The sequence below is a fragment of the Prionailurus viverrinus genome, chromosome E2 (genome assembly GCF_022837055.1).
Source record: "Prionailurus viverrinus isolate Anna chromosome E2, UM_Priviv_1.0, whole genome shotgun sequence".
In the NCBI taxonomy this organism is placed as follows: domain Eukaryota; kingdom Metazoa; phylum Chordata; class Mammalia; order Carnivora; family Felidae; genus Prionailurus; species Prionailurus viverrinus.
In genome coordinates this window covers 3,209,229-3,232,766 of record NC_062575.1, presented here as the reverse complement: position 1 = coordinate 3,232,766, position 23,538 = coordinate 3,209,229, and the positions used below count along the sequence as shown (strand labels likewise).

Below are 23,538 nucleotides of genomic sequence, written 5' to 3'. Positions count from 1 at the left end.
GTGATGAAGATCATGATGGAGATGATGATGATGATGGTGGTCATGGGCATGATGGTGATGAAGGTCATGGTGGAGATGATGATGGTGGTCATGGGCGTGATGGCGATGAAGATCATGGTGGAGATGATGATGATGGTGGTCATGGGTGTGATGGTGATGAAGATCATGGTGGATATGATGGTAATAATAGTGGTGATGGGCATGATGGTAATGATCATGGTGATGAAAATCATGATGGAGATGATGGTGATGAAGATGATGCCACCATGGGAGCTGATGAAGCCCTATGAAGGCAGAAATCTTTGTCCTATTCACAGATGTATGCCCGGCTCTTAGAGCCTGATGCAGGGTACGCACTCCATAAATATCTTTTGAATGAGTGAGTACATGACAATAATAATAATGACTAATATTTGTTGGGTACTTCCTTTAGGTCAGGCTCTGTTTTCAGGGCTTTATGTGCCTAACGACACTTTATCTTCATGAACACCTGCTGAGGAGGGTACTGTTACCACAGCTCAGCAGAGACAGGGTGAGCTTTGGAGCCTGAATGCCTGAGTTTGAGTCCTTGTGCGTGTGAGACTGAGCCAGTTTCTTAATTTCTAGGTGTGAGTTTTTCCAGCTATGAAGGAGGGATAATAAAGACACACCTTATGGGTTGCTGTGCCGATTAAATGATAAATTAACACATATGTAAGTGTGGATAACACAGGGCCTGGCTCTTGATAAGTGCTCGTTCTGGGATAGCTGTTATTGTACGTATCCCCTTTTTTACGGATCAGGGCACTGAGGCCCCGGGTCATTCAGGGCATACATAATGGAGCCGTGACTGGGACCCAGGCTTGTCTGACCCAGGGTTCTTGCTCATAAGTCAGAGTATCCTGGACTCGAGACCAGACCGTGACCAGGCAATGGGACTCTGGTGGTTTGTTTGCTTTCTCTGAAAGGGAACTTTCTCCACCTCTTCACTGGTGCACAGAGATAGTCATAGTGTCTGCCTTTGGGGTGGTGGTGGTGGTTGTGGGGATTAGATGAGGTACTGTGGGCTAGGACAGAGCTCGGCACATCGTGTGCTCAGTTAACAAGAATGATCACGATCCCTTTCTGAATGCACTTCTGTGTGCCTGACCCAGTGTGCCCTCTTAACACACTACATTCCATCCTCACCACAGCCCTTTGCAGGAGGAACTCGATCCTCATTTCAAAAAGGACACTGAAGCTCAGAGAGGGCAAGCTCTTTGCCTAAGGCCACACAGCAGAGTAGGAACTCAAACCCAGAATAATACAATGCACACTCGCCTGCTTTGACATTGGCCTCGGGTTCCGGGTTAGGACTCCCATGATGGCCCCTCTCTGAGTGACCTTGGGTGTGCCCCTTCCCCTCTCTTGGTCTCGGCTTGTAAACTGGGGACCGTCTTGAGAGGTCCAGCTCTGATTCGGCTCCTGTGGCCTCAGGCAGGAGACGGTTCCCTCCTCCTCCTCTCCCCGGTTGGGAGCCTGGCTCAGAGGTGTTGGAAGGTCATGGAGCTGGCGCCCCCACAGTCCTGCAAAGGCCAGCGGGGTCCAGTTACTTGTTGGGGGTGGGGAGGGATAATGTCGGGGGGTCCTGATAGATGGACTCTCTGCCCCCGTCAACAGGCGAAGGAGCACGCGGAGAATTCTGTTCCCTGGGTCTCATTAAGCCCCAGACTTACAGAACTGCTGACTGGCAAACTAGGAGGGGGCTGAGGGGGGGCCTCTGCCTGCCTTCCCCTTCCCTCCTGGGTAGTTAGGGGCTCCCAGGACTGCACACCAACTTGGAGGCAAAAGGTCTGCTTTCCCATTTGTAGATTGGAGCAGGTGCACCCCAACTCTGGGTCCCCCCCAGAGGGCCCCACGGGGTTTTAGGCTTCGGGCTCCCCCGTCAGTGGGCTGAGGCTGGGGAGGGGACTCTGGCCCAAAGTCCCTCCACCCTCTGCTGCCTTCTGCCAGCCCCAAAGAGGCGAGTGCTTAATTATCCGGTCACTCTATCCCTGCTTGGCCAGGCAGCTAAGCCCAAACATCTGGCCCCGGGGCCCAAGGCCAGGGTGGATGGCCAGCCTCCACCTACTGCTGGCCCTGACCTGGACACCTCCCACGGGACGGCTGAGCCCTCTGCTGTGCCCGCCAGCTTGCACCAGGCCCAGAACAGTAGCTGCAGAGGCCTAGCAAGGTCAACTGATGCAGAAAAAACATTTGATAAAATTCAACACCCATTCACGGTTTACACACATACACTCTTAGCAGAGTCGGAGAAGAGGGGACTTCCTTAATCACACAAAGGGCGGACAGAGAGACACAGATCTGTCCTTTCCTGTGGGCAATAATGACTGTCCGTGTAGAAAACCCCAAAGAATCCAGTGCACAAATGGTTGGTGTTAGTAAGAATTCAGCTAGGGTGCAGGATCAGTACTCTTGAGTTGTGTCCCTTGCACCAGCAAGTGTGAACCGTGCTCTGGCGGCATGGGGCTCACCAGCACCGCCTCAGACCCACCAGATCAGAATCCGGGTTGTAACAGGGAGGCAGGTGATTCATGGCTGGCAGCCTTCATGTGTGAGAAGGATGGCCCAGGCCATTTGCATATCCGTGTGAGCACCGAACTGCAGAAGACTACTGCCAAAGAGCTTGTTTCTAGAGGCTTCTCTGCTGGCCCTGCTCTGGCCCGAGGCAACCCCCCCTCCCCTCCATGGGAGCAGGGTGCAGGTTGGGTGCGGCGGCAAGGGTTTGATTCTCTGCGGCAACCATCCTGACGTTCCTCATGAGTTTTCGTTTTGTGTTTTGTAAGTGAGGTGGATGGGACAGTGAAGCACGAGCCTGGGCTCAGGCCAAGTCACTTCCCTAATGGGCTCTGGTGGCTGGATCCTGGTCCCATCCCCGTGAGGATCTACCAGCCAGTATCCCCATGCAGAGGGAAAGAGAGAGGATGGAAATACTTTTTTTTTTTTTTTTTAAACGAGAAACTCCACATTTTCACTTTGCACCGGACACCCACATGGCCCATCTTGCAAGCTCGGGGTTCCCCAGCTGGTCGGGGGCAGAATGTCCTTCGTGGCCACAGGCCCGGGGAACACTTTAGAATTGCTGGGTGGGTTTTAAGAACAAAGACTGTGGAATCGGGCCAGAGCTGGGATGGAATTCAGGCTCTTTGGAAAGTAGGGTGTTCCCTGTCGGGGCCTCAACTGTCTTTTCTGTAAATCGGAGGAGGAGTAGGGAGTGGGTCCTGAATTTAAGGGCTTGGTTTGTGATTAATTCAGAGCTATTGCAAAGACAGAAGGGCTTTTTCCTTTCTCTTTAATGGGGATTCAGGGGCCGGAGAAGGAAAGAAAACCGATCAAGGCATGAGAACCTGGGAAAAGCCTGTTTTGTGGTGTTTTGTTTGTTGTTGTTGTTGTTTTTCATCTCATTGAGATGAAATTTACATGTCATAAAATTCACTCTTTCTCCATGTACAATTCAGTGGCTTTTAACATAGTCAGAGAATTGTGCAACACATACCACGATCTAATTCTAGAACATGTCCACTACCATCACCACCCCCAAGAAGAAACGCTGTGCCCCTTAGTGGCTATTTCCCATTGTCCCCCAACAGCCCCACCCTCAGCAACCACCAGTATTTCCTCCTCTGTCGATTGGCCTATTCTGGACATTTCCACAATGGAATCCTACGATGGATCATCTTCCACGACTGGCCTGTCTTCCCGTGGTGTTTGTGAGGTCCGTCCACGCTGTGGCATGTATCAGTGCTCCCTTTGTCCCTTTTCATGGCCAAGTAATGTTCCAGGGTATGGATGGACCACATTTTGTTCATCCACTCATCTGTTGATGGACATTTCGGTGGTTTCCGCTTTTTGGCTCTTGTGAGTAACGTTGTTGTTAGTATCTGTGTGGACGCACATTTTCATTTCCTGTGGGCACATACTAGGAGCATAATTGCCGGGCCACGTGGTAATTCTGTGTTTAATGTTTTGAGGAACTGCTGACTGTCGTCCACAGTGGCTGCACTGTGTCACATCCCCCCAGCACGGCACGGGGGCCCAACTTCTCCACGTCCTCGTCAACACGTGTCAGTGGGTCTGGAGGCTCCTGTGACCTCCCATTTCTATCTCCATCATTTACTCCCAACCCCCAATGCCCGTGTCCTCCCAGGAAAGAGTGTCTGCCTCACAGCCACAGGCATACACTCACACAAGCCCCCATGCACACTCACGCACACACGTATACCCACACACACTCCCTCACGCTCACTCACGCTCACACAAACCCCAGCCCGCTGTGCGGGACCCTTTTGGTGCTGACAGCCTGAAGATGCAATCTGGGTTTGACTCCTGGCTCCGCCCCTGCCCCTGCCCCCAAGGTGCTACCTTGGCTGCCCTGGCTGCCCCTGTGGCTTCTACCTGTGAAATGGGGAGGGTCCTAGCAAGCGGGCAGATGTGTCTGCAGCGGGCAGGGCGGGGGGGGGGGGGTGCGCTGCTGCTCGAGGACCATGGCTTCTTTACTGTTAAGTTTTATGATCAGTATTAAGTTTTATTTAATAAGTAACTAATATTAATTAGCACTGCCCCTGCCCCTTTCAGGCCTTTCCTGGGAATCTTGGTCCTCCTCCCCTGCCCTGGGGCCCCCGACTGGGTGATTATCACTCCCAGTTAATCCTCAGCTGCTGCCACCAATTAACACCCTCTGCCATGCCCGGTTGGGGGGGGGGGTGCTGCCTGCCCCTCCTATCTCCACTCCCCTCTTACCCAGCTCCACCCTGCCCCAGCCACCTCCAGCTTCTTTGGGACACATTCTTGGCGTGATGGCTCAGGCTATTTCAGATTCACGGATAAGATGCCCAGAGGTCCTGATCATCCCCCCCCCCCCCCCCCCCCCGCCGCCACTTATCTACCTCCCTGTCTGGTTCTCTCCAGTGGTACCCTACGCCAGTAAGCTCACCTGGGTTGCCTGGGACAGGGGCCATGTCCCTAGACCTCTGGATTGAACCTAGATTGAAGGGCTTTGGGGGTCACCCCAAACCCCACCCCCTGCCCATGTAGCACCTTGAGGCCACAGCAGGGGCACTGGAGGGGGTGATGAGGGCCTGGGAGAGAGTGACACACGATCCAGCTCTGAGTTGTAGCCTTGCTCTGGGCTGGTGGCCAAAGAGGGCGAGGAGAGGAAGACAGAGTGTTTGCAAACAGGGCAGCTGCCAAGAAGGGGCCTGGGTGGAGGGGGGAAGGTGTGAAGGAGAGAGGGGCCCGGCCGGTGACTGGCAGTGGCGCCTGGGTGACTTTCCTCCTGCCGCACACACACACACACTCAAGGTCTCACGGACACACAAACAGGCCCGACGTCCACACGCACGGAGCAAGGTGCATGCAAACTTCCACCCAGTCCCCTCACACACAGGCTCAGACGCTCCGACACACGCAACACAATCACATCATCCACAGAGACACAGTCATGCCCTCACCGTCTCCCCCCCCCCAACCCCCCACGGGCTCAGACGCTCACGGCCACGCTCCAGGCCAGCTCAGGCTCCTATCCACGGATGGCTCTGACGCTCAGTGCCTCTGCTCACACACAGGTCCTTGCAGAAGCAGGCTCACTCACAGACATGCGTGCGGCTGGCCTCTGGCACGCAGCACGGCCACACGGGACCGTTTTCTGCCATTCTTTCCGTCTCTCCCTCCCTCTCTCTCTCTCTCTCTCTCTCTCTCTCTCTTCCTGACAACACGGTCCAGCATGTGCATTGCCCTTCTCTTTCCCGAGGTGACAGACCAACAGCATCATGGAGACCTAGGTGCCAGATGAAGTTGGGTGAGAGAAGAGAGGACACATTATCAGGAGGGCGACAGCCTGGCGTGCAGGCAGAAGAACAGGGCAGCGGGAGTAAGTGAAGCCCAGCCTGGGAGGAGAGAAAGACGGGGCAGGAAGACAGGGACACAAACCAGACGGGTTCGTTTATTGTACACGCATTCCCCGGCCCCTTGCTATGGACCAGGACAGAGACAGCTACGTGGGGGACCCCCCAGGACAGGCTGGACCCCTGTCCCCCCGCAGGACACAGACCCACGTGTATGTCACAGAGGGAAGGGGGGCAGAGAGTGAAGACATGCGGCTGCCCGGTGGGGGGTGGGGGGCTTCACTGAGGAGCAGGAGGTGAGGAAATGAGCCAGGAGACCACAGGCAAAGGCAACGGCGTTTGCCAAAGCCCCGGGGCAGATGGCGACGGTGACACGGAGGCCCCCCAGGCCACGCGAGGGACACGGAATGCCCACGCGGGAGGAAAGGAAGGCCGAGAGGGGCAAAGAGGTGAGAGGGAACCCACAAGCCACCCCGTGAAGGCGGAGGAGACCTCAGGATGTGGGGCCCACCCGGCTCCCTTCCAGAGTCTCTGCAGGAAGGTGGGCTCAGGCTGTGCCCGCTCACTCTCCGTCCTCCTGTCCATCCCCCTCATCCACCTCCTCAGCCTCCCCCTCCCGCTGCCTCCAGGGACGCCCCAGGTAGTCCTGGACGGAGCCCACGGGGCTCCTCTTGCGGGGGCGAGGATCCAGCAGCCCCCACAGGAGACTGTCCGCCGCCGGCGTCAGGCCGAACCAGGGCTGCGGACGGTCCTGGGGCTGGCCGGACGCCTGCCAGATGAGGAAGTCGTCGTAGAAGGGGTCGGCCTCCGCCAGGGGCTGGTCCCAGGGGAAGTAGCCAGTGAGGAGGCAGAAGAGCAGGACCCCCAGCGCCCAGGCGTCCAGGGCAGGCTGGATGGGCAGGCCCTCGGGGAGGGGCGGGGGGCAGCAGAGCTCGGGGGCCGTGTAAGGGATGGGCGGCCCGGTCAGGCGCAGCAGGGTCCCGCGGGGCCGCGTGTGGCCGAAGTCGGTCAGTTTGACCCGCTGGCAGGCAGGGTCGCACACCAGCACGTTCTCGGGCTTGACGTCCCGGTACACCAGGCCGCGGGAATGGATGTGCTCCAGGGCTGAGGCCAGCTGAGCCGCGCAGCGCTGTACCGCCGGCTGCGGGAGGCCCACCTGCGGGGGACCGGGGTCAGGGCCCTCCACCCCGCCCCGCCCAGCCCCGCCCCGGCCAACCCCGGGGGAGCGTCTCCCCAGCCCCAGGGACGCCCCGGAGAATGCATGACCTCAGATAAGTCTGCCACGGTGAGGCCTAGTGTGTGACCCCGATGGGCCCAGGGGGGCCTAGTGTGACCCCGTGAGGGCTCCTGTGACCCCCATGAAGCTCAGTGAAACCCAGTGAGGCTGGGGTGAGTCCATGAGGGCCGGTGAATCTCAGTGGGGGATAGTGTCGGTTCTCTCTCCTCCAAGGAGGCCCCATGAGGGGCCTCGGGGGCTACAGTGAGGCTGGGTGAAGCCCAATTCGGTGAGCGCACTCCTGAGCCCCAGAGGGACACCCTCAGAGGCCTGCTCGGGGTCTACCTACCCACCTTGGGCTGGATGAAGGTGATGAGGTCCCCACACAGGACAGGCTCCGTCAGGAAGCTGTAGGAGGTGGCGGACTCGATGCCGATGCCGTAGGCCGCTACTATGGCCGAATGTGTGCCCAGCGAGAGGCCCACGCAGAACTCATACAGGAAGCCGCGGAGAGACGTGGAGGCCTTTGGGAGTTCCTTCAGGGCCAGGGTAGTGCCTGGGGGCAGCAGAGACAGGTGTGGAAGGAGTCTGAGAGCCCAGGGTCACCTTGCCGGCCCCTCAGCCCAGACTCGTCCCCACATGCCGTCGCCGTGTCTTCCAATCCCTGCCTCCCTACCCTGCCCACCCCAGATGGCCACGAAAACACTGCCAGCGGTAATGACCGTAATAATGCAGGCATTCGGTGAGTTTCTGCCCCGCTGTCTCAGAGCAGACGGAGGGGAGCCCCGTAGACCGAACTCAGAACCTCACATGACCTAGTTTGCAAAGCCCCTCATCCCAACAAAACCCCGGGCACAAAAGCCACGTTGAAGGCAGTGGGAGAAAATATGTCCTGCACTGGGGAATCGATCTGATCAAGGAGGAATTCTAAGGAGGTTGTCACCCATGCAAGCCATTTCCTGGAACGAAGCTCCCCGAAGCCAGGAACTCTGGTGGCTTCCATTTTTTGATTCCCCAGCAGCCGTGAGGGCCCAGCCTCCTGCATCAGGAGGCCGTGCGTGATGCAGAGAGGTCACCTCCTCACCTAAAACGCTGACCATTCTCTTCCCACCCCCCAGCCGGATGCAGCGGCGCCTTTTCTGACCGTCTGCAAGTACCCTGGATTCCCGCCATCATGGCACATGCCACCTTCTATTTTGATGGTACCCGTCCCTCTGCGCTCGCTCTGCGCTGTGAGCCCTCAGGGGCTCTGGGTCTCTACCTCGATGCCCCCACTGCCTCCCAGCGTGGGGCAGGCACCCAGAAGGTCGAATGAAGCAGTGCCCGCCCCCCGTGTCCCCATTACTGCCGGTGCCTCGACGTTCTGCGACGACTCACGTCTGCATCTCTGTCTGCCTGTGTCTCTGTCATGGGCTGAACCGTGCACCCCCCGCTCCCCAACTCCTGACGTCAGGGTCCTCACTCCCAGTTTCACAGAACATAACTGTATTTGGAGATAGGGTCTCGAAGAGGTAAAATGAGGTCACAGTCCACCGCGACTGGCGTCCCTATAAAGGGAGGGAGCTGGACACAGACACGCACACGTGAGGACACTGAGAGAAGACGGCCGTGTGCAAGCCAAGGAGAGAGGCCTCGGAGGAGACTGAGTCTGCCCACACCAGGGTCTCGGACTTCCGGCCCCCACAGGTGTGAGCAAACAAATCCCTATGTTTTCAGCCGCCCTGGTCCGTGGGGCCTTGTCTGGGCCGCCCAAGCACGCCGGCACTGTCTCTGTCCCTACCCATCCTGGAGCTCCTCCTTGAAGGCAGGGCTGACTCAGATTCATCTCTGGCTTCCAGGCAGCAACCACCCAGGACAGGGCAGAGCCCCCAAGGTGGCCTTGGAAGCCCGAATTGACACCGACTCCGAGTCCATCCATACTGTCCCTGTTTCAGGGGAAGGACAGAGGATGTGTTCACACTGGCAGAAAGGTAACAGACGGGGGGTGGGGGCAGCGTGCCCTGCAGGCCCACTGTGCACCAGCCTTGCTAAGTACCTGGCAGACGGCACGCGTCCGCATCATCCCCATGGCGACCGCTAAGCTGGCCACATGTGAGCACCAGAGGGAGGGACTCTGTCTTGCTCCCCTTTCTTACCGGCAACTCGAGCCATCGACATACGCTCAGAGAAAAACACAGTCTTTCCAGAGAAGGAATCATCACCCGCATTTCCAAAGGAGGAGGCCGAGGCTCAGAGAGGGTAGGGAACTTCCCAAGAACACACAGCCCGGAAGGGGCAGAGGCAACGCTTGGTTCATGTTTATGGACTCCCCGGCCTCAGCTAGCTTCTGCCAGGGCCCAGTCCGCCACCCTCTGCCCCTCCAGTATCTGTCTCCAGGCCCTGGTACCTTTCTGGCGATGGGTGACCAGCAGGACCCGGCCGAAGCGGCCCTGGCCCAGGGGACGCACTTGCTGGTAAAGCTCGTCCACCTCGGCTCGGACCAGGGTCTGGGCACTTAGCGCCATCATGTCCTCTAGCTCCAGGGCTGCCTCCTGGCCCTGCCGGAGCTCCTCTGCCGTGAGGCCCCCTAGGTCCTCCTCGGCCAAGTTCTCCGCAGCCCCCGTCTCCACCTGTTCCTCATCTGACTGTTTGCCGGGCATCTCTGCAGGGCAGAGTAGAGACAGTGACCCAGGGCCGAGGTCCTGCTAGACCTGGGGCCCAAGGGACGAGGGGCTGCGAGTCTGGCCTCCTGGGCCTGAGGGAGGAGGGGGCTGGGGGGGGTGCTAGACTCCTGGGGCTAGGGGCTCATTGGCACTCCCCACTGTGACTCAGTCTCTCTCTTCATTAGCTGCATCTGAGGAGTGGGGAGACCAGTTGCCGGTTGGGGTGAGGTCAAGCCTAAGGTCACAGATATCTCTCGCCCCTGCCCCCACATCCCTGCGCCACCCAATGGCCCAAGGGTGAAAGATGAACCAGATAACTCGAGACACCCCCCACCTTGTTTCCAAAGCAAACAGACTTGGGCCCTGGGGGTGGATGAGTAGCCTCTTTCGCCTAAGAGCAAACAGGTGTTCTCTGCCTCCAGGGGCTGGGGAGGGCGGCTGCGCACGCCAGGGCCGTGGGGACGCTGGGACCTGGATGGGAGCAAGCACTTGGGAGAAGTCCCCAAGTCCTTGAGACGCCTGGGGTCCAGCTCTGACCTTACTCCTCCTCTCTCAGACCCAGGAGTCCTGGCCCCCAGTCCCTCCTCCCTCAGACCAGGAGTCCTGGCCCCCAGGACCTGCTCCCTCAGACCCAGGAGTCCTGCCCCAGCCCCTCCTCCCTCAGATTCAGGACTCCAGGCTCCCTCTCGTCTCCTCCCTCAGACCCAGGACTCCAGGCCACCACCCTCCTCCCCGCTCAGACCCAGGACTCCAGTCCCTCCAGCACCTCCTCCCTCAGACCCAGGAGTCCAGACCAACCACCACCACCCCCAGCTCCCTCCTCCCTCAGACCGGGACTCTGGACCACCAGCCCACCCCTCTCCTGAACCTTATATGACTCACACATCTTTTGACTCCCAGACTCTCTTTCCCTAACACTCAACCACCCTACGGCCTCAAAGTTCAGCCCGGGCCCTCTGAGGGACCTAGGACTGTGGCCAACTGCCCGGCTTCACTATCAGGTGCTGCCCACCTCACACGGCTTAACCCTTGCCTCCTCCTGACCTGGGCTCCGGCCTCCAAGCCTCACCTTCTCCAAAGCTTGCCCGACCCTTCGCTGCCTGCTGTGGTCAGTGCCCAGCACTAGATCCCATGCCAGCAGAGGCCTGCCCGGGAGCAGACCCCGCCCCCACCTAGGGGGTCGTAGGCCCCGCCCCTGGCCCCGCCCCTTCTACCCCACTGGGGCCAGAGCGACATCGTGTGTTGACTCCTAGAACTGGCTGCTGTCAGAAATGTGTCCCAGACCCAGGTCCCCAGCCCCCTCCTCCCTCAGACCTGGGAGTCCAGGCTCCAGCCCCTCCTCCCTCAGACCTGGGAGCCCAGGCCCCCAGCGCCTCCTCCCTCAGACCCAGGAGTCCGGGCTCCCATTCGCCTCCTCCCTCAGATCCAGGAGTCTAGGCCACCAGCCCCTCCTCCCTCAGACCCAGAAGCTCAGGCCCCCAGCCCCTCCTCCCTCAGATCCTCCTCCCTCAGACCCAGGACTCTAGGACCCCAGTGCCCCCTCCCTCAGACCCATGAGTCCGGGCCACTGTAGAGGATGACATCACTTATCTTGCTTGCCCCTGCCTTGACCCCACCCAGCTGCCCCATCAATGCCCCATTGACAGGTCAGACACAAGTGTTTGGTGAGGGGTGTCCAGGGGATGAGACACTGGGGTCCTGTTTGGGGAAAGGATGAGACAACGAGATTCCAGAACGATGCAGTGAGAGATGATCTCAGACTTGGGGCAGAGGGGAAGCAGGTGGTGGAGCAACTGGGAAGGGAGGGGAGGGGAGGGGAGGGGAGGTCTGCGTTCTGAATCCGAAGACTTTAAAGTTGGAGGGAGGGGGTAGGCAGAATCTCCAGGGTCTGAGGGAGGAGGGGCCGGGGCCTGGGATGTCACATCTCCTCGCCAGGTTTACAGCAAGAGGACCACTGTGGACTCACTTCATTTTTTTTTTTTAAATAAACCTTTATTTCAGAATAACGTTAGATTTCCAGGACAGCCTGAAAGATGGTGCTGAGAACTGCCGGGCCGTCCCCTGCTCCCCACCAGGTTGATATCTGACACAGCCAACGACCCCACATTTGTCCAAACAAAGAAATCATCACTCAGACACCTCCGCCAACAACCTTACTCTGTCCCCGGGTCCAATCCAGGACACCACACTGTGCTTGGTGGACCCACGTGTTTAAGTCTAGAAGGCACGAGGGACAGATTCCCGTGGAGGGAGCAGTTCCCATTCCTGACTCTGCCAGGTGCCGGGGCCAGATGCACGCAGCCCCTGCCCTGCAGGTGTGAAGCATCATAAGCAAGGGGTACGTGTGCCTGCGTGTGCGTCGTGGGGCACACGGCTCCCAGCCTGGCCCAGGTGAATGCACGGTCTTCCAAAGCAGCTGTGACCCTCCACATGGACGGCTCTGAGGTCCACACGCCTGGGACAGTCACACACCTTGGTGCTCTGTGCTCGTAGGGAGCCAGCGCAGGGCACTCGCCATGTGGGAGCAGAAAGGATGTCGAAACAGAAAACAAAAACAAAAACAAGTCCATCCTGGACAGCACAGGAGGTGAGGCCGAAAAAGATGGGAGACACAGGTCACCCGGATAAAAGTTCCCGAGTCTGGAGAGGGCCTGGGGAGAGGTCCACTTCTTGGAGGCACTGAGCTGCGGACAACAGCATTCTTGGGGAGGACGCAAGAAGTAGCTGCCGGAAGTGTGTGTGTGTGTGTGTGTGTGTGTGTATTTAGGTCCAGAAAGAATGAGTGACTTCCCCAATATGTCACCCAGAGCCCCGGGAAATGGGAGAAGGAGATGAGGTGTCCGTTATCAGGTTTCAGTCAGATCCTGAAAGCCCAGATTTAGTGACAGGGACAGTGAGCGTCAACCGGGTCTTGGTGGGGATGAGTGACCCCATCAGAAGTCCATGATGAGGGTTCAGCACGTCCCTGCACTGCAGAAATGCGTCTGCGGAAACAGTGCCTTCCTTCAAGAAGACACATTCAGGACAGAAGGAAGAGGGGCTGGGGGCCTAGACTCCTGGGTCTGAGGGAGGAGGGGCTGGGTCTTGGGCTCCCGGGTCCTCAGCTGAGAGGGAAATTGTGCGCCCCAGTCCAGCCCTCAGCAGGGTGAGATGCAGTATGTTCCATCCCTGTCCTCCGGGGAGCAGCTGTCTCCATCCAGGTGGCCAGGGTTGGGGGAGGGAGGCTGCGGGAGGGGCCTCTGGCCCAGGCTGTGGCCACCTGTCTCAGTCACCTGGTCAGGGAGCTCCCCCATCTGTCCCCATCCTCCTGCCACCTTTGCCCTCCTGCTCCTGCTCCTCCTCCTCCTCTTCCTCCTCTGTCCCCTCTTCCAGGCTCGCTCCCCCCTCTTCCTCCTCCTCCCCATCTTCACCAGACATGTCCCCCAAGCCCCCAGACCCCTCTCTGTTCCTCTCTAACCCCCAGTCATCCCCCAAGAAGTCCAGGACAACCAGCGGGGGGCTCCTAGTCTCGGGATCCAGGTCTAGAAGCCCCTGGAGCAATGCCAGAGCTGGGGGAGCAAACTGGTCCCAAGGGGGGGGTGGTTGAGGTGGCTGGGGCCTGGTGGTCAGCCAGCCAGCAAAGGCCTCGAACTCGGGGTCAGGGGCCAGTGCCACATCCCAAGGGAAACAGGCAGTGGCAGCGCAGAAGAGAAGCACCCCCAGGCCCCAGGAGTCCACCGCTGGGCGCAGGGGCAGGGTGTCAGGTGGCAGCAAGAGGCAGAGCTCGGGTGGGGCGGAGGGCAGTGGCCCTGGTGGGGCAGGGGTTGGACTGCCCTCGGGCCTGGTCAGACCTAGGTCACCTAGGGCCACACGGCTGCAGACAGGGTCAAAGACCAGCACGTTGTCTGGCTTGACATCCGCGTGGACCAGCCCCCGGCCATGGAGGAAGTCCAGGGCTCCGGCCAGCTGGGCCACCACCCTCTTCACCAGCAGCTCTGGGAGGCCCTGGGGTCAAGGAGAGATGAAAGTCAGGCTCCTTCTTTATTTTGTTTCTTGGGGTTCAAGAATTCAGAACCTCAGACCAGTGGCTACCTCTAGTGTCTCCACCGCACCCCTAACACCTTCTCCAGATTATCCTCAGCCACAATCTGCAGCCGCCCTGCACTCTAACCCCCACGTATGTCTCACTGGAACCCCAGACTGAACCAGAAGCTCTTTTAGCTTCCACCAAGGTTTCTCCTAACCCTGATACTCAGACCCACTCCTTACATTTCTTATCTCCTCTAGCCCTACCACCCAGATCTCCAATGGGAACCCAAATCTCATATTTTATCCTAAGTTTAGTCCTTACTAATTTAGATCCTGTATCTAACTCAGACCCCAATCTAAAGTCAGTTTATTTCATCAGTCAATTGAGAAATCTATCAAGCTAGCCGGGCAGCTAGTCAGCAATCCATCCATCCAACCTCTCATCCAGTCAACAATCTACACAGCAGGGTTTCTGCTTAACATCGTTTCCACCAGCAAGTCAGCAATCCAGTGATTTATTCAAATATTTAATAACCAAAATCCATCCATTCTTCCTTGCTTCCTTCCATGTATCTACCATCCACCCATCCATCCGTCCGTCCATCCATTCATCCATCTGTCCATCCATCCATCCATCCATCCGTCCATCCATCCATCCATCCACCCATCCATCCATCCATCCGTCCATCCATCCATCTGTCCGTCCATCCATCCACCCATCCATCCTTCAATCCATCCATCCACCCATCCACCCACCCACCCGTCCACCCGTCCACCCGTCCGTCCGTCCATCCATCCACCCATCCACCCACCCACCCATCCATCCATCCATCCATCCATCTGTCCATCCATCCACCCATCCATCCTCCCACCCACCGATCTTTCCACCCACCCATCTTTTCATCCATGCATCTTTCCAACCATCCATCCATCCACCCATCCATCCATCCATTCATCTGTCTCCCTCCCTTCTCTTTTTCCATCTGTTTGTCTCCAACCCTATCTCAAATCCAAAATCTATTCTTAAAGATGGTCTCACTCTAATCTTCAAACTCATGTGCCCCCAGAATCTCATGGATTCAGTCCTGACCTGGTCTCCTCACCAGAGGAAACCTCAGTACAGCCCATCTCCAACTCAGTCTGTATACATATCCTTACCCATCCCTGTCTCACTCTGCAACCCCATCAATACTTTTCACACCCATTACCATTCTATAATCAAACATAAACTCAACCCACCCAACTTCACCCACTCCCACACTCCCAACCCCAGTGCCAATTAAAATCCCACCCTAACTTCATCCCCAACCCCAAATCCAACCCCCTGCCCATGCAAACCTGCGTTGAGTGGTCGGGTGGCTTAAGGTTAGAGTTAGGCATGGGATTGCACTGACAATTAGAAATAAGGAGGTTGTCTGGGGGCTTAGGACAGAGCGAGCTTGAAGACGGATTTGGGTGTCAGGATTGGTGATAGGAGTGGGTTAGGGACAGAGCTGTACATGGGATAAGCAGTCCCAACCTTTGTCCCCAACCTGCCTCACCCGTTCCTGCAGCATCCCACTGAGGTCTCCATACGGTGCATACTCCTGGGCAAAGGCAAAGTGTCGGGGGGTCTGCAGGGGTCCTGCTAGGGTCTGGAGTAAGCCTGGGTGTGATGAGACGCAGCGGCCCACACAGAACTCTCTCAGAAAGGTGGTTCTCAGGACCATGTCTCGACGCAGGAGCTTCAGGGCCACAGCAGGACCTGCCGGGGAAATGGGTGCAGAAGGGAACTCAGGGAGCCCTGATCTTTGCTGTGGGGCCTTAGGCAAACTGCCTAACCTCTCTGAGCCTCAGATGTTTCATGTGCAAAAACAGGAGTGGCAGTGTCTGACCTCTCTGTGCTTCCAGTTTGTCCCTGTATGAAGTAGGGGTTGAAGGTGACCTTCCCTGAGGACTCTTCCTGCTCTGTGTGGCCTTGCACAACGGTCTTACCCTCTTTGAACCTCAGTTTTGTCTCGAATAAAGTAGGGGACGTGGTGACTTGAGTTCCAATCCAAGCTGCCTTCCTGCCTTGCTGCGTGGCCTCAGGAAAGTCTCTTACCTTCTTTGGATGAGCTTGGTTTATTGGAGGACCAAAGAGCTCTTAACTTTCTGAGAACCCCCATCCAGATGAAGGGCTCCCATCATCTCCTGAGGATGCTCCTTGTCTCAGTGGCTTCTGAGAACCCTATTATGGGGAAGTTCTAGGGTCTGCCCTTTGGTGGTCCAACTCACCTCCTTGGCGAGGCCGGGCAAGGAGTACGCGGCCATAGGAGCCAGAGCCAAGCTTTCGGATGAGGCGGTACTGAACACGCAGATTTCTCAGTGGGGTCACCCTGGTGGCTGTCAGCTCCACGAGCCGTTGGAGGGCCGTAGCTGTGTCCTCCTGTAGGAGAGGAGTAGAAGTGGGGAGGGGGTGAGTCTGGGGCCCACTGAGAGCAGTGGGGGAAATTGGAGGCCCAGCCGCTGATGTGGGGCGCCAGGGTTATAGGGTCATTGTCCCCGGGGAGGAGGATGAGTCATAATGACTCACTGGCCTTAGGGCCACCTGTTTTTGTGTCCTAGCGGGGTTAAGGGTGATTGTCTCGGAGACCCTGCCCACCTCCATCAGTGGGAACCACCAGGAGCCCCCCGCCCAGGTTGGGACTGTGCCCTCAGCCGACACAACCCCCACCCCACCCGATTCTCTCTCCATCCTCCTCATCCAGTGCTTTGTTCTTTCTTTCTGAGCCTATTTCCCTGGCAGCCTCGGTCTTGCTGTGTATCCTTGGGTTTGCGTCATTCTGGGTCTCTGATGTTTCTGTTTCCCGGTCTCTTCCATTACTCTCTGTGTGTCTGCTCACTGCCCCTCCGTGTGTCTATCTCCGACTCTGTTTTTCTGCATCTCTGTCTGCCTTTCCCTCATCTCCCGGCTCTCACCTCTGGGTCCCCATCCTCATGGTTCTCGGGGTCCCTTAGCTCCATGTCGGGGTCCCCTGGTGTCAGCCGGCCCTTGAGCAAGCACCTCCTGTCTGGGTCCACAGAGCCCCACCGGCCCTACAGGCCCAGCAGAGCTGAGATCTAGAGCCCGTGTCAAAGGGCCTGTCTCGATCTCCCCCTGCTTGGTCAGGATTTCTGTGACATCCTCCGCCCGACTTTTGCCTCCTTGTCGGCCCTGGTCTCTGTGTGTCCGTCTGTCTATCCTGCCGGCCTCTCTCTCCCTCTCAAACCTCCTTGCCCTCTCTGACCTCGCAGTATCGTTGCTTCTGTGTGATTATCTTTCTCAGTCTCTCTCTCCTCCCTCCCTGTCCCGGCTCTCAGGCCTCAGGGTGGGTCTCCCTGCCCCTTCTCTCGTCCCCACTGTTGTCCCCACTGTCTGTCATTCAGGATAGTCCACACTCCGTGGCCCCCCGTTCTTCCTTGTCTCTACTTTTCTGTTCTCCCGCTCGGCCTCACTCTGGCCTGCTCTCCCGAGTGTCTCTCTGTCTCACTCCTCCTGCCTTTGTTCCTGACTCTTTCTCTCAGAGCCTTTGTCCCTCCCTTTCTCTGAGCCCGGGACAGGGGTGTGTGTGACAGCTCAGAGACATCCTGTCCCCCCCACACCCCTCCCTCACCCCCTCTGACTCGCTGCCCCCCTCCCTCCCCCTTCCAAACTTAGACCAGCTTGGACTCTGGGCTCTGGTCCCAGGACAGAGGGGACAAAACGTATTGTGAACCCCCAAGGGCCAGGCCTGAGGGCAGTGGGAAAAGGGGAGACAGGCCCCTTCACATACCTTACTTGGGATGGGATATCCAGAGCTCCGTGCATTCTGTCTTTCTCCATGGGATGGGGGTCTGGCCTCCAGGAACCAGGGAGACCATTCCCAAAGTCCCGTTCTTTAATATTGAGTCCCCAGCCCCCTCCTCCCTCAGACCAGGAGGAGTTCAGACCCTCATGCTCCTCCTCCCTCAGACCAGGAGTCCAGGCCCCCAGCCCCTCCTCCCTCAGACCCAGGAGTCCAGACCCCCCAACCCCTCCTCCCTCAGACCCAGGAGTCCAGACTCCAGACCCTCCTCCCTCAGACCCAGGAGTCCAGACCTCCCAACCCCCTCCTCCCTCAGACCCAGGAGTCCAGGCCCCCCAACCCCCTCCTCCCTCAGACCCAGAAGTCCTGCCCCCAGCCCCTCCTCCCTCAGACCCAGGAGTCCTGGCCCCCAGCCCTTCCTCCCTCAGACCAGGAGTCCAGACCCCCAGCCCCCTCCTCCCTCAGACCCAGAAGTCCAGGCACCCAGCTCCTCCCCTCTCAGACCCAGGAGTCCAGACTCCAGACCCTCCTCCCTCAGACCAGGTTGTCCAGAACCCAGCCCCTTCTCCCTCAGACCCTGGAGTCCTGCCCTCTAGCCCCTCCTCCCTCAGACCCTGGAGTCCAGACCCCAGCCCCCTCCTCCCTCAGACCCAGGAGTCCTGCCCCCAGCCCCCTCCTCCCTCAGACCCAGGAGTCCTGCCCCCAGCCCCCTCCTCCCTCAGACCCAGGACTCCAGGCCCCCAGTCTCCTCCTCCCTCAGATCTAGGAGTCCTGGGTTCTCTTCCCTCAGACCCAGGAGTCCTGCCCCCAGCCCCTCCTCCCTCAGACCCAGGAATCCAGACCCCCAGCCCCTCCTCCCTCAGACCCAGGGGCTCTAATAGCCAAGAGATGCACTGGGCAAAAGGACTTCTTTCCTGGCCTCAGCATCTGCTCTGAGCCTGGCTCTGTGCAGGGTGTGGGGTGGGGCTTTACCCTGGATCCTCCCAGCCATCCAAAAAAGGATGGACATTTAGCCCCAGTTTTCAGAGCAGGAAACTGAGGTTCTGAGCTGGGATCACCTTACACAAGGTCACAGAGGGAGGAGGAGATCGTGGGACCTGAGCCAGGTCCGAGTGACTCACAGCCCTGTTGTGTGCCCAACTCGGTTTCACTACTACTACAGCCCTGCTATTAATAAAGACACAGCAACAACGTTACCCAGACTCTGGAAGGATCCTGAGAAACTGGCTACGACGTTGCCCCTGGGAACCCGGGAGGGGGAGGGGGGTAGTGCGGGCAGAGAGAGAGGCAGAGAGAGAACTCTTCCCTCTTTGATTTTTTTTTGGGGGGGGGGGGCGTTGGTTGTGAAAAGTTGCAAACATGCAGAAACGTCGAAAGAATGCCACCCTGACCAGACTTTACATGTTCACTTTCTTCAGCACTCTCTTTTCTTTTGGGGGGGAATGAAGTGTTTTAAAGTCAATTACAGCCTAGGGATATCTTTCTGGGTTCAGGGGTATGCTGCTGGTGTTTGCTTTCAAATATTCCAGCGAGAGAAAATCCAAGAATGCATGGAGGGTTGGAGTGGGGGGGTGGGGGGAAATGCTGAGACAGGAAGGGGACTTGGGCGCGTGGCTCAGCGAGAAAAAAGGGATTTCTTTCACTCTTTAGTTCTGGTTATGCTGGACATTTTTCCTCCTAAAGAGCTAAAAGTCGCCAAATACACCGCAAGTGTCATAAGAAATTCTTGCAACACTGGGGTTGACATCTCTGAAAGCAAGGATCATTTCCAGGTCAAGCGCGGTGCTATTATCATTGCCTCTAATAGCATTAGCAATAATTCCTTAAAACCAGCTCAGAGGCAGTCTTATTCCCTTTCCCCCTGTTTGTCCCAACAAGTCCCCTATTCCTGCTGCCGTTGGGTCCGTAATCAGTGTCAACACACAGCTTTGGGGGAACTTGTCATTGCCGTGCCTTTCATCCTGTGGATTTTTTTTCCCCCACAGCGTATGTTACCTATTCAAAAACCAAAGCTGAAATGAATAAATACAGTGGTGACTATTCAATGCTTATCAGATGCCAAATGCCAGGCTCTGGCCTTTTTTTTTTTTTTTTAATTCAAGATTGTGGAGTCCTCCCGACAAGCTCTGGACGGGTACAGTGATGCTTTCCAATGTACTAGTGGGGAAACTGAGGCCAGGAGCAGCGGAGCCATTGGCCAGCAGACAGAGCCTGGGCCAGGACTCCGTGCGGCTCTGAGGACTCCAGGCCGCTCTCTGCTCCCTGCCCAGGTAGCTTGAGTGAGCCAGAGCCCTGGTGTCCCATCAGAGCTGAGCTTCTCCACTGCCCACTAGGACCGGACTCGGGGCCGGATGTGTGCACGCAGGGGGCCGAGGGGACTCTGCAGCTGTTCCTCCTGGGTCTCCTGGGAGGGGGGTGAGAGGGGACGCTGGTGCAGGGCTCTGGCTCTCCCCAGCCCCCTGACAGGCTCACCGATGATCCGGGGAGCTTTGCACTTCCCCATTTAGCAACGCCACCCCACAGGGTCACCCGGAGTGACCCGGAGGAGGCAGGTGTGGGTGGGGGAGGCTCCAGTCCTGGCCCCACGGGGCACACGCCCCTCATCAAAGCTGGCCTCTAGGCCTCCCGCCTTCCCTCTCCTGTGTCTCCTGTCTGCCAGTCCCCAAGGGCTCCTCCAATGACTGTCCTCCTGGCTCAGTCCCTCCTGGCTGAGTGAGTACTCCTCGACAAGTGTCCAAATGCCCCCGTACCTCAGCGTCCTCCTAATGAAATGGGAGTAATTGCGCATTCTACCCAGAGCATTATTGTTAAAGAAACACTTGACATGCTATATTTTAAATATATCATATATCGTACATAATAATCTATGTAATATACATGACCATGTGTATAATTATATTATGTATTATATATATCACTATCTATTATATAGAGTATATATCTTATATATATATTATATGTACATTAAGTTTTTATTTATTTATTTTGAGAGAGAGAGAGAGGCAGAGAGAGAGAGAGAGAGAGAGAGGGAGAAAGAATCCCAAGCAGGCTCCCCACTGTCAGTACAGAGCCTGATATCGGGCTTGAACCCATTAACCGTGAGACCATGGCCTAAGCCAAAATCAAGAGTCGGATGCTCAACAGATTGAGTCATTCGGGTGCCCTGTTATTATTATTTTTTTTACGTTTATTTATTTTTGAGAGACAGAGCACGAGCAGGGGAGGGGCAGAGAGAAGGAGACACAGAATCCGAAGCAGGCTCCAGGCTCTGAGCTGTCAGCACACAGCCTGACTCAGGGCTCGAACTCATGGACCGCAAGATCGTGCCCGGAGCCAAAGTCGGACACTGTAACCGACTGAGCCACCCAGTCGTCCTAGGTGCCCTGTTATTCATTTCAAAATGCATTTGTGGGCGCCTGGGTGGCTCAGTTGGTTAAGCGACCGACTCTTGGTTTCTGCTCAGGTCATGGTCTCGCAGTTCATGAGGTCAGGCTCCTTGCTAACAATGCCGAGCCTGCTTGGGATTCCCTCTCTCCCTCTCTCTGCTCCTCCCTGGCTCCTCCCTCTCGCTCCCTTGCTCTCACAGTAAATAAATAAATAAATAAAAATTAAAAATGCATTTGCTACATATATATATACACACAGGAATAACTGCTGTAGCCGGTCTCCTTGCATGTTGTTAAATGTTGCATAAATAGTATCACATCTGTGACCTTCTGCAGCTTGCTTTTGTTTGTGAGTTTCATCTGCACCGTACTTGGAGCTCAAGCTCTTTCCCTTGCAAAGATGTTGCATATTCTAGTGTATGAACACGCTCTCGTTGATGGACCCATTCTTCCAATGAGGGACACTTTACCTTTCCTCCAGTATTGTGCTCTTTCAAGTAGGGTTGCAAAAAATATTTGCAGACACGTTGCCTTGTGCTCAAGGGCCCACTTTCTCTGGTCCTGCCACATGCTCTCCAAGGCGGTTGTATCTGGCATTGGCCTTTTGTTATTTTTTTGAGTTCACAGGCCCCTTTGAGAATCTGAAGAAAGACATAGAGACTTGCACTGCCCAACACAGAAGCCACCAGCCACGTGTGGCTCTTAAGCACTTGAAACGTGGCTGGTCCAAATTGAGAACTCCTGTGAGTGTCAAATTGACCTTGGATTTCAAAGACTTAGCACCAAAAAGAGAATGTAAACGATCTCCCTGATGGTTTTCATATTAATTGCATGATGACCTGATAATGTTTGGGATGTACGGTCGATTGCGCCAATCGTGGATTTCGTGTTTGCAAACTCGCCTACTCCCTAAAAATTTTCTGTAGCCCTCATATCAAGTCCCGGCACTCTGATGGGCATGTGCGGGGCTGCGAAAGATCTGAGCCACCGACACCCACGTTTCCAGCTGTGGCGGTGCACGGAGACCCTCTGCCTTCTTGCCTCACCTCTCGCCCTGTTAACAAGTGTCCTTTCTGCAGCCTGGTTAGTGCCACATTGTCCGCAGTCTGGTGCCTTTCGTGGCTGATTTTGCGGTTTAAACTGGCCCCCAAACACAACGCTGTAGTGCTGTCTGGTGCTCCTGAGCTCGAGGAGGCTGTGATGTGCCTTTCAGAGAAATATCTGTGTTAGGTAAGCTTCGTTCGGGGGCACGAGTTCCCTGGGCTGGTGGCTGGGATTTAAATGTTAGCGAATCAACAATATATCGGAAGTGAGGCGTCTTTACACAGAACACACGTAAAACAAGCTTGCGTGTTGATCCATTAACGAAAATACTATGACTTGGGCTCCCAGGAACCTAATCCCGTATCCCCACCCCGGGGGCAATGGTTCCATATTCACTAATTCAGCATTCACTTTATAGACCATAACCGGCACAAATACGGAGAATCAACTGTATCAAGTAATTCCAGTAACAAAGAGACACTAAATTAAATGAAATAAAACATCAAAATTATTTTTGCCTTGTTTCTTCTTTTACTATTGGAAGAACGGAGGCACAATTTGGCAGACAGCATCCAGGATTACTGACCCTGCTGGATCTCTCCAGAAGTCTAGAGACCATGGGTTAAAAATCATTGCTTTCTCCATGTCTACGGGGCTTCAGGCCAAGGTCCCTCACTTATGTGGACCATATATGGACCACCTTCCTCCTGGCCTCCTGTCTCTCCCCCCTGGAGGTCTCACCCACCACCCCAAACACATCTGATACCCAGAGACTGTCCCTCTCCTTCTCATTAGCGTCCCATGGCTCCCTATTACCCTTGGGATCAAGTCCAAGCTCCCCAGCCTGGCCTCTGAGCCCTTCTGGAGTTGGAATTTGCATCTTATCTGCCGCCCCGCCCTATCGCACCCGACACCAGAGTTGCACTTACGGTCCCCTGGAGCCCGCTGGATTCTCTCGCCCTGTCCTCAGGAAATGTGTGTGGAATGAGACTGACGGATGGCCGGGGTGCACTTGTAATGGCTTCGTAAATCCCGCGTGATTAACGATAATTATAGCAGCATTTACTGAACTCTGTGTATTACCAGCCCCTGTGCTAATCCTCACAGCAGTCGGGAAAGGTAGGCCCTATTATTAGCTCTGTTTTATAGTTGAGGGAAGGGAGACTCTCACAGAGATTAAATCTCTTGCTCTGTGTCCCGCTCGCTCGGGGTCAACGGCACAGTTGGACTCCACCTGTCACCCCCACCCCCTCCCCCGGCCGCTCTGGGGTGTACAGATGTTTGCAGGCCAGGAGCTAGGGACCGATGCACGTCAAGGTTGCTGAGTTCTCGTTTCCACTCAAATTCAACACGCGTTTCCCAGGGATTGAGCTGGAGCAAAACCCAGCAGATGGGTTCTGTCCCTGCGGGGTTGGGGGGGGTGCGGGGGAGGAGTCTAGAAAGTGGCCTGGACACGGATGTAAGCAATCATGAAACAAGGTGTTATCTGTTCTCATGGAGGTGACAGAGTGGGGCCCAGAGGTGATTCTGAAAAGTCCTGATGGGACAACGGGTTGGGGAGAAGGAGGCCTCTGAGCAGAGGCCCGTCCTATCTGG

At 56.5% G+C, this 23,538-nt stretch overlaps 2 protein-coding genes across 2 annotated transcripts; both read right to left on the bottom strand.

Moving 5' to 3' along the window:
- Positions 1 to 6,423: 6,423 nt before the first annotated feature.
- Positions 6,424 to 10,164, bottom strand: SBK2 (SH3 domain binding kinase family member 2). Its single transcript, XM_047836523.1, has 4 exons — positions 10,054 to 10,164; positions 9,464 to 9,718; positions 7,431 to 7,633; positions 6,424 to 7,017 (listed from the first exon to the last, which is right to left on the bottom strand). The coding sequence occupies exons 2-4, from the start codon at positions 9,714 to 9,716 to the stop codon at positions 6,424 to 6,426; spliced, it is 1,050 nt and encodes a 349-aa protein (XP_047692479.1). The 5' UTR covers positions 9,717 to 9,718; positions 10,054 to 10,164.
- Positions 10,165 to 13,067: 2,903 nt separating this feature from the next.
- Positions 13,068 to 17,663, bottom strand: SBK3 (SH3 domain binding kinase family member 3; the record flags this gene model as incomplete). Its single annotated transcript, XM_047836078.1, has 5 exons — positions 17,658 to 17,663; positions 17,501 to 17,566; positions 15,984 to 16,134; positions 15,269 to 15,471; positions 13,068 to 13,703 (listed from the first exon to the last, which is right to left on the bottom strand). Coding segments are annotated over exons 1-5 (1,062 nt in total), but the record flags the coding sequence as incomplete, so codon positions are not given.
- Between the last annotated feature and the right edge of the window lie 5,875 nt (positions 17,664 to 23,538).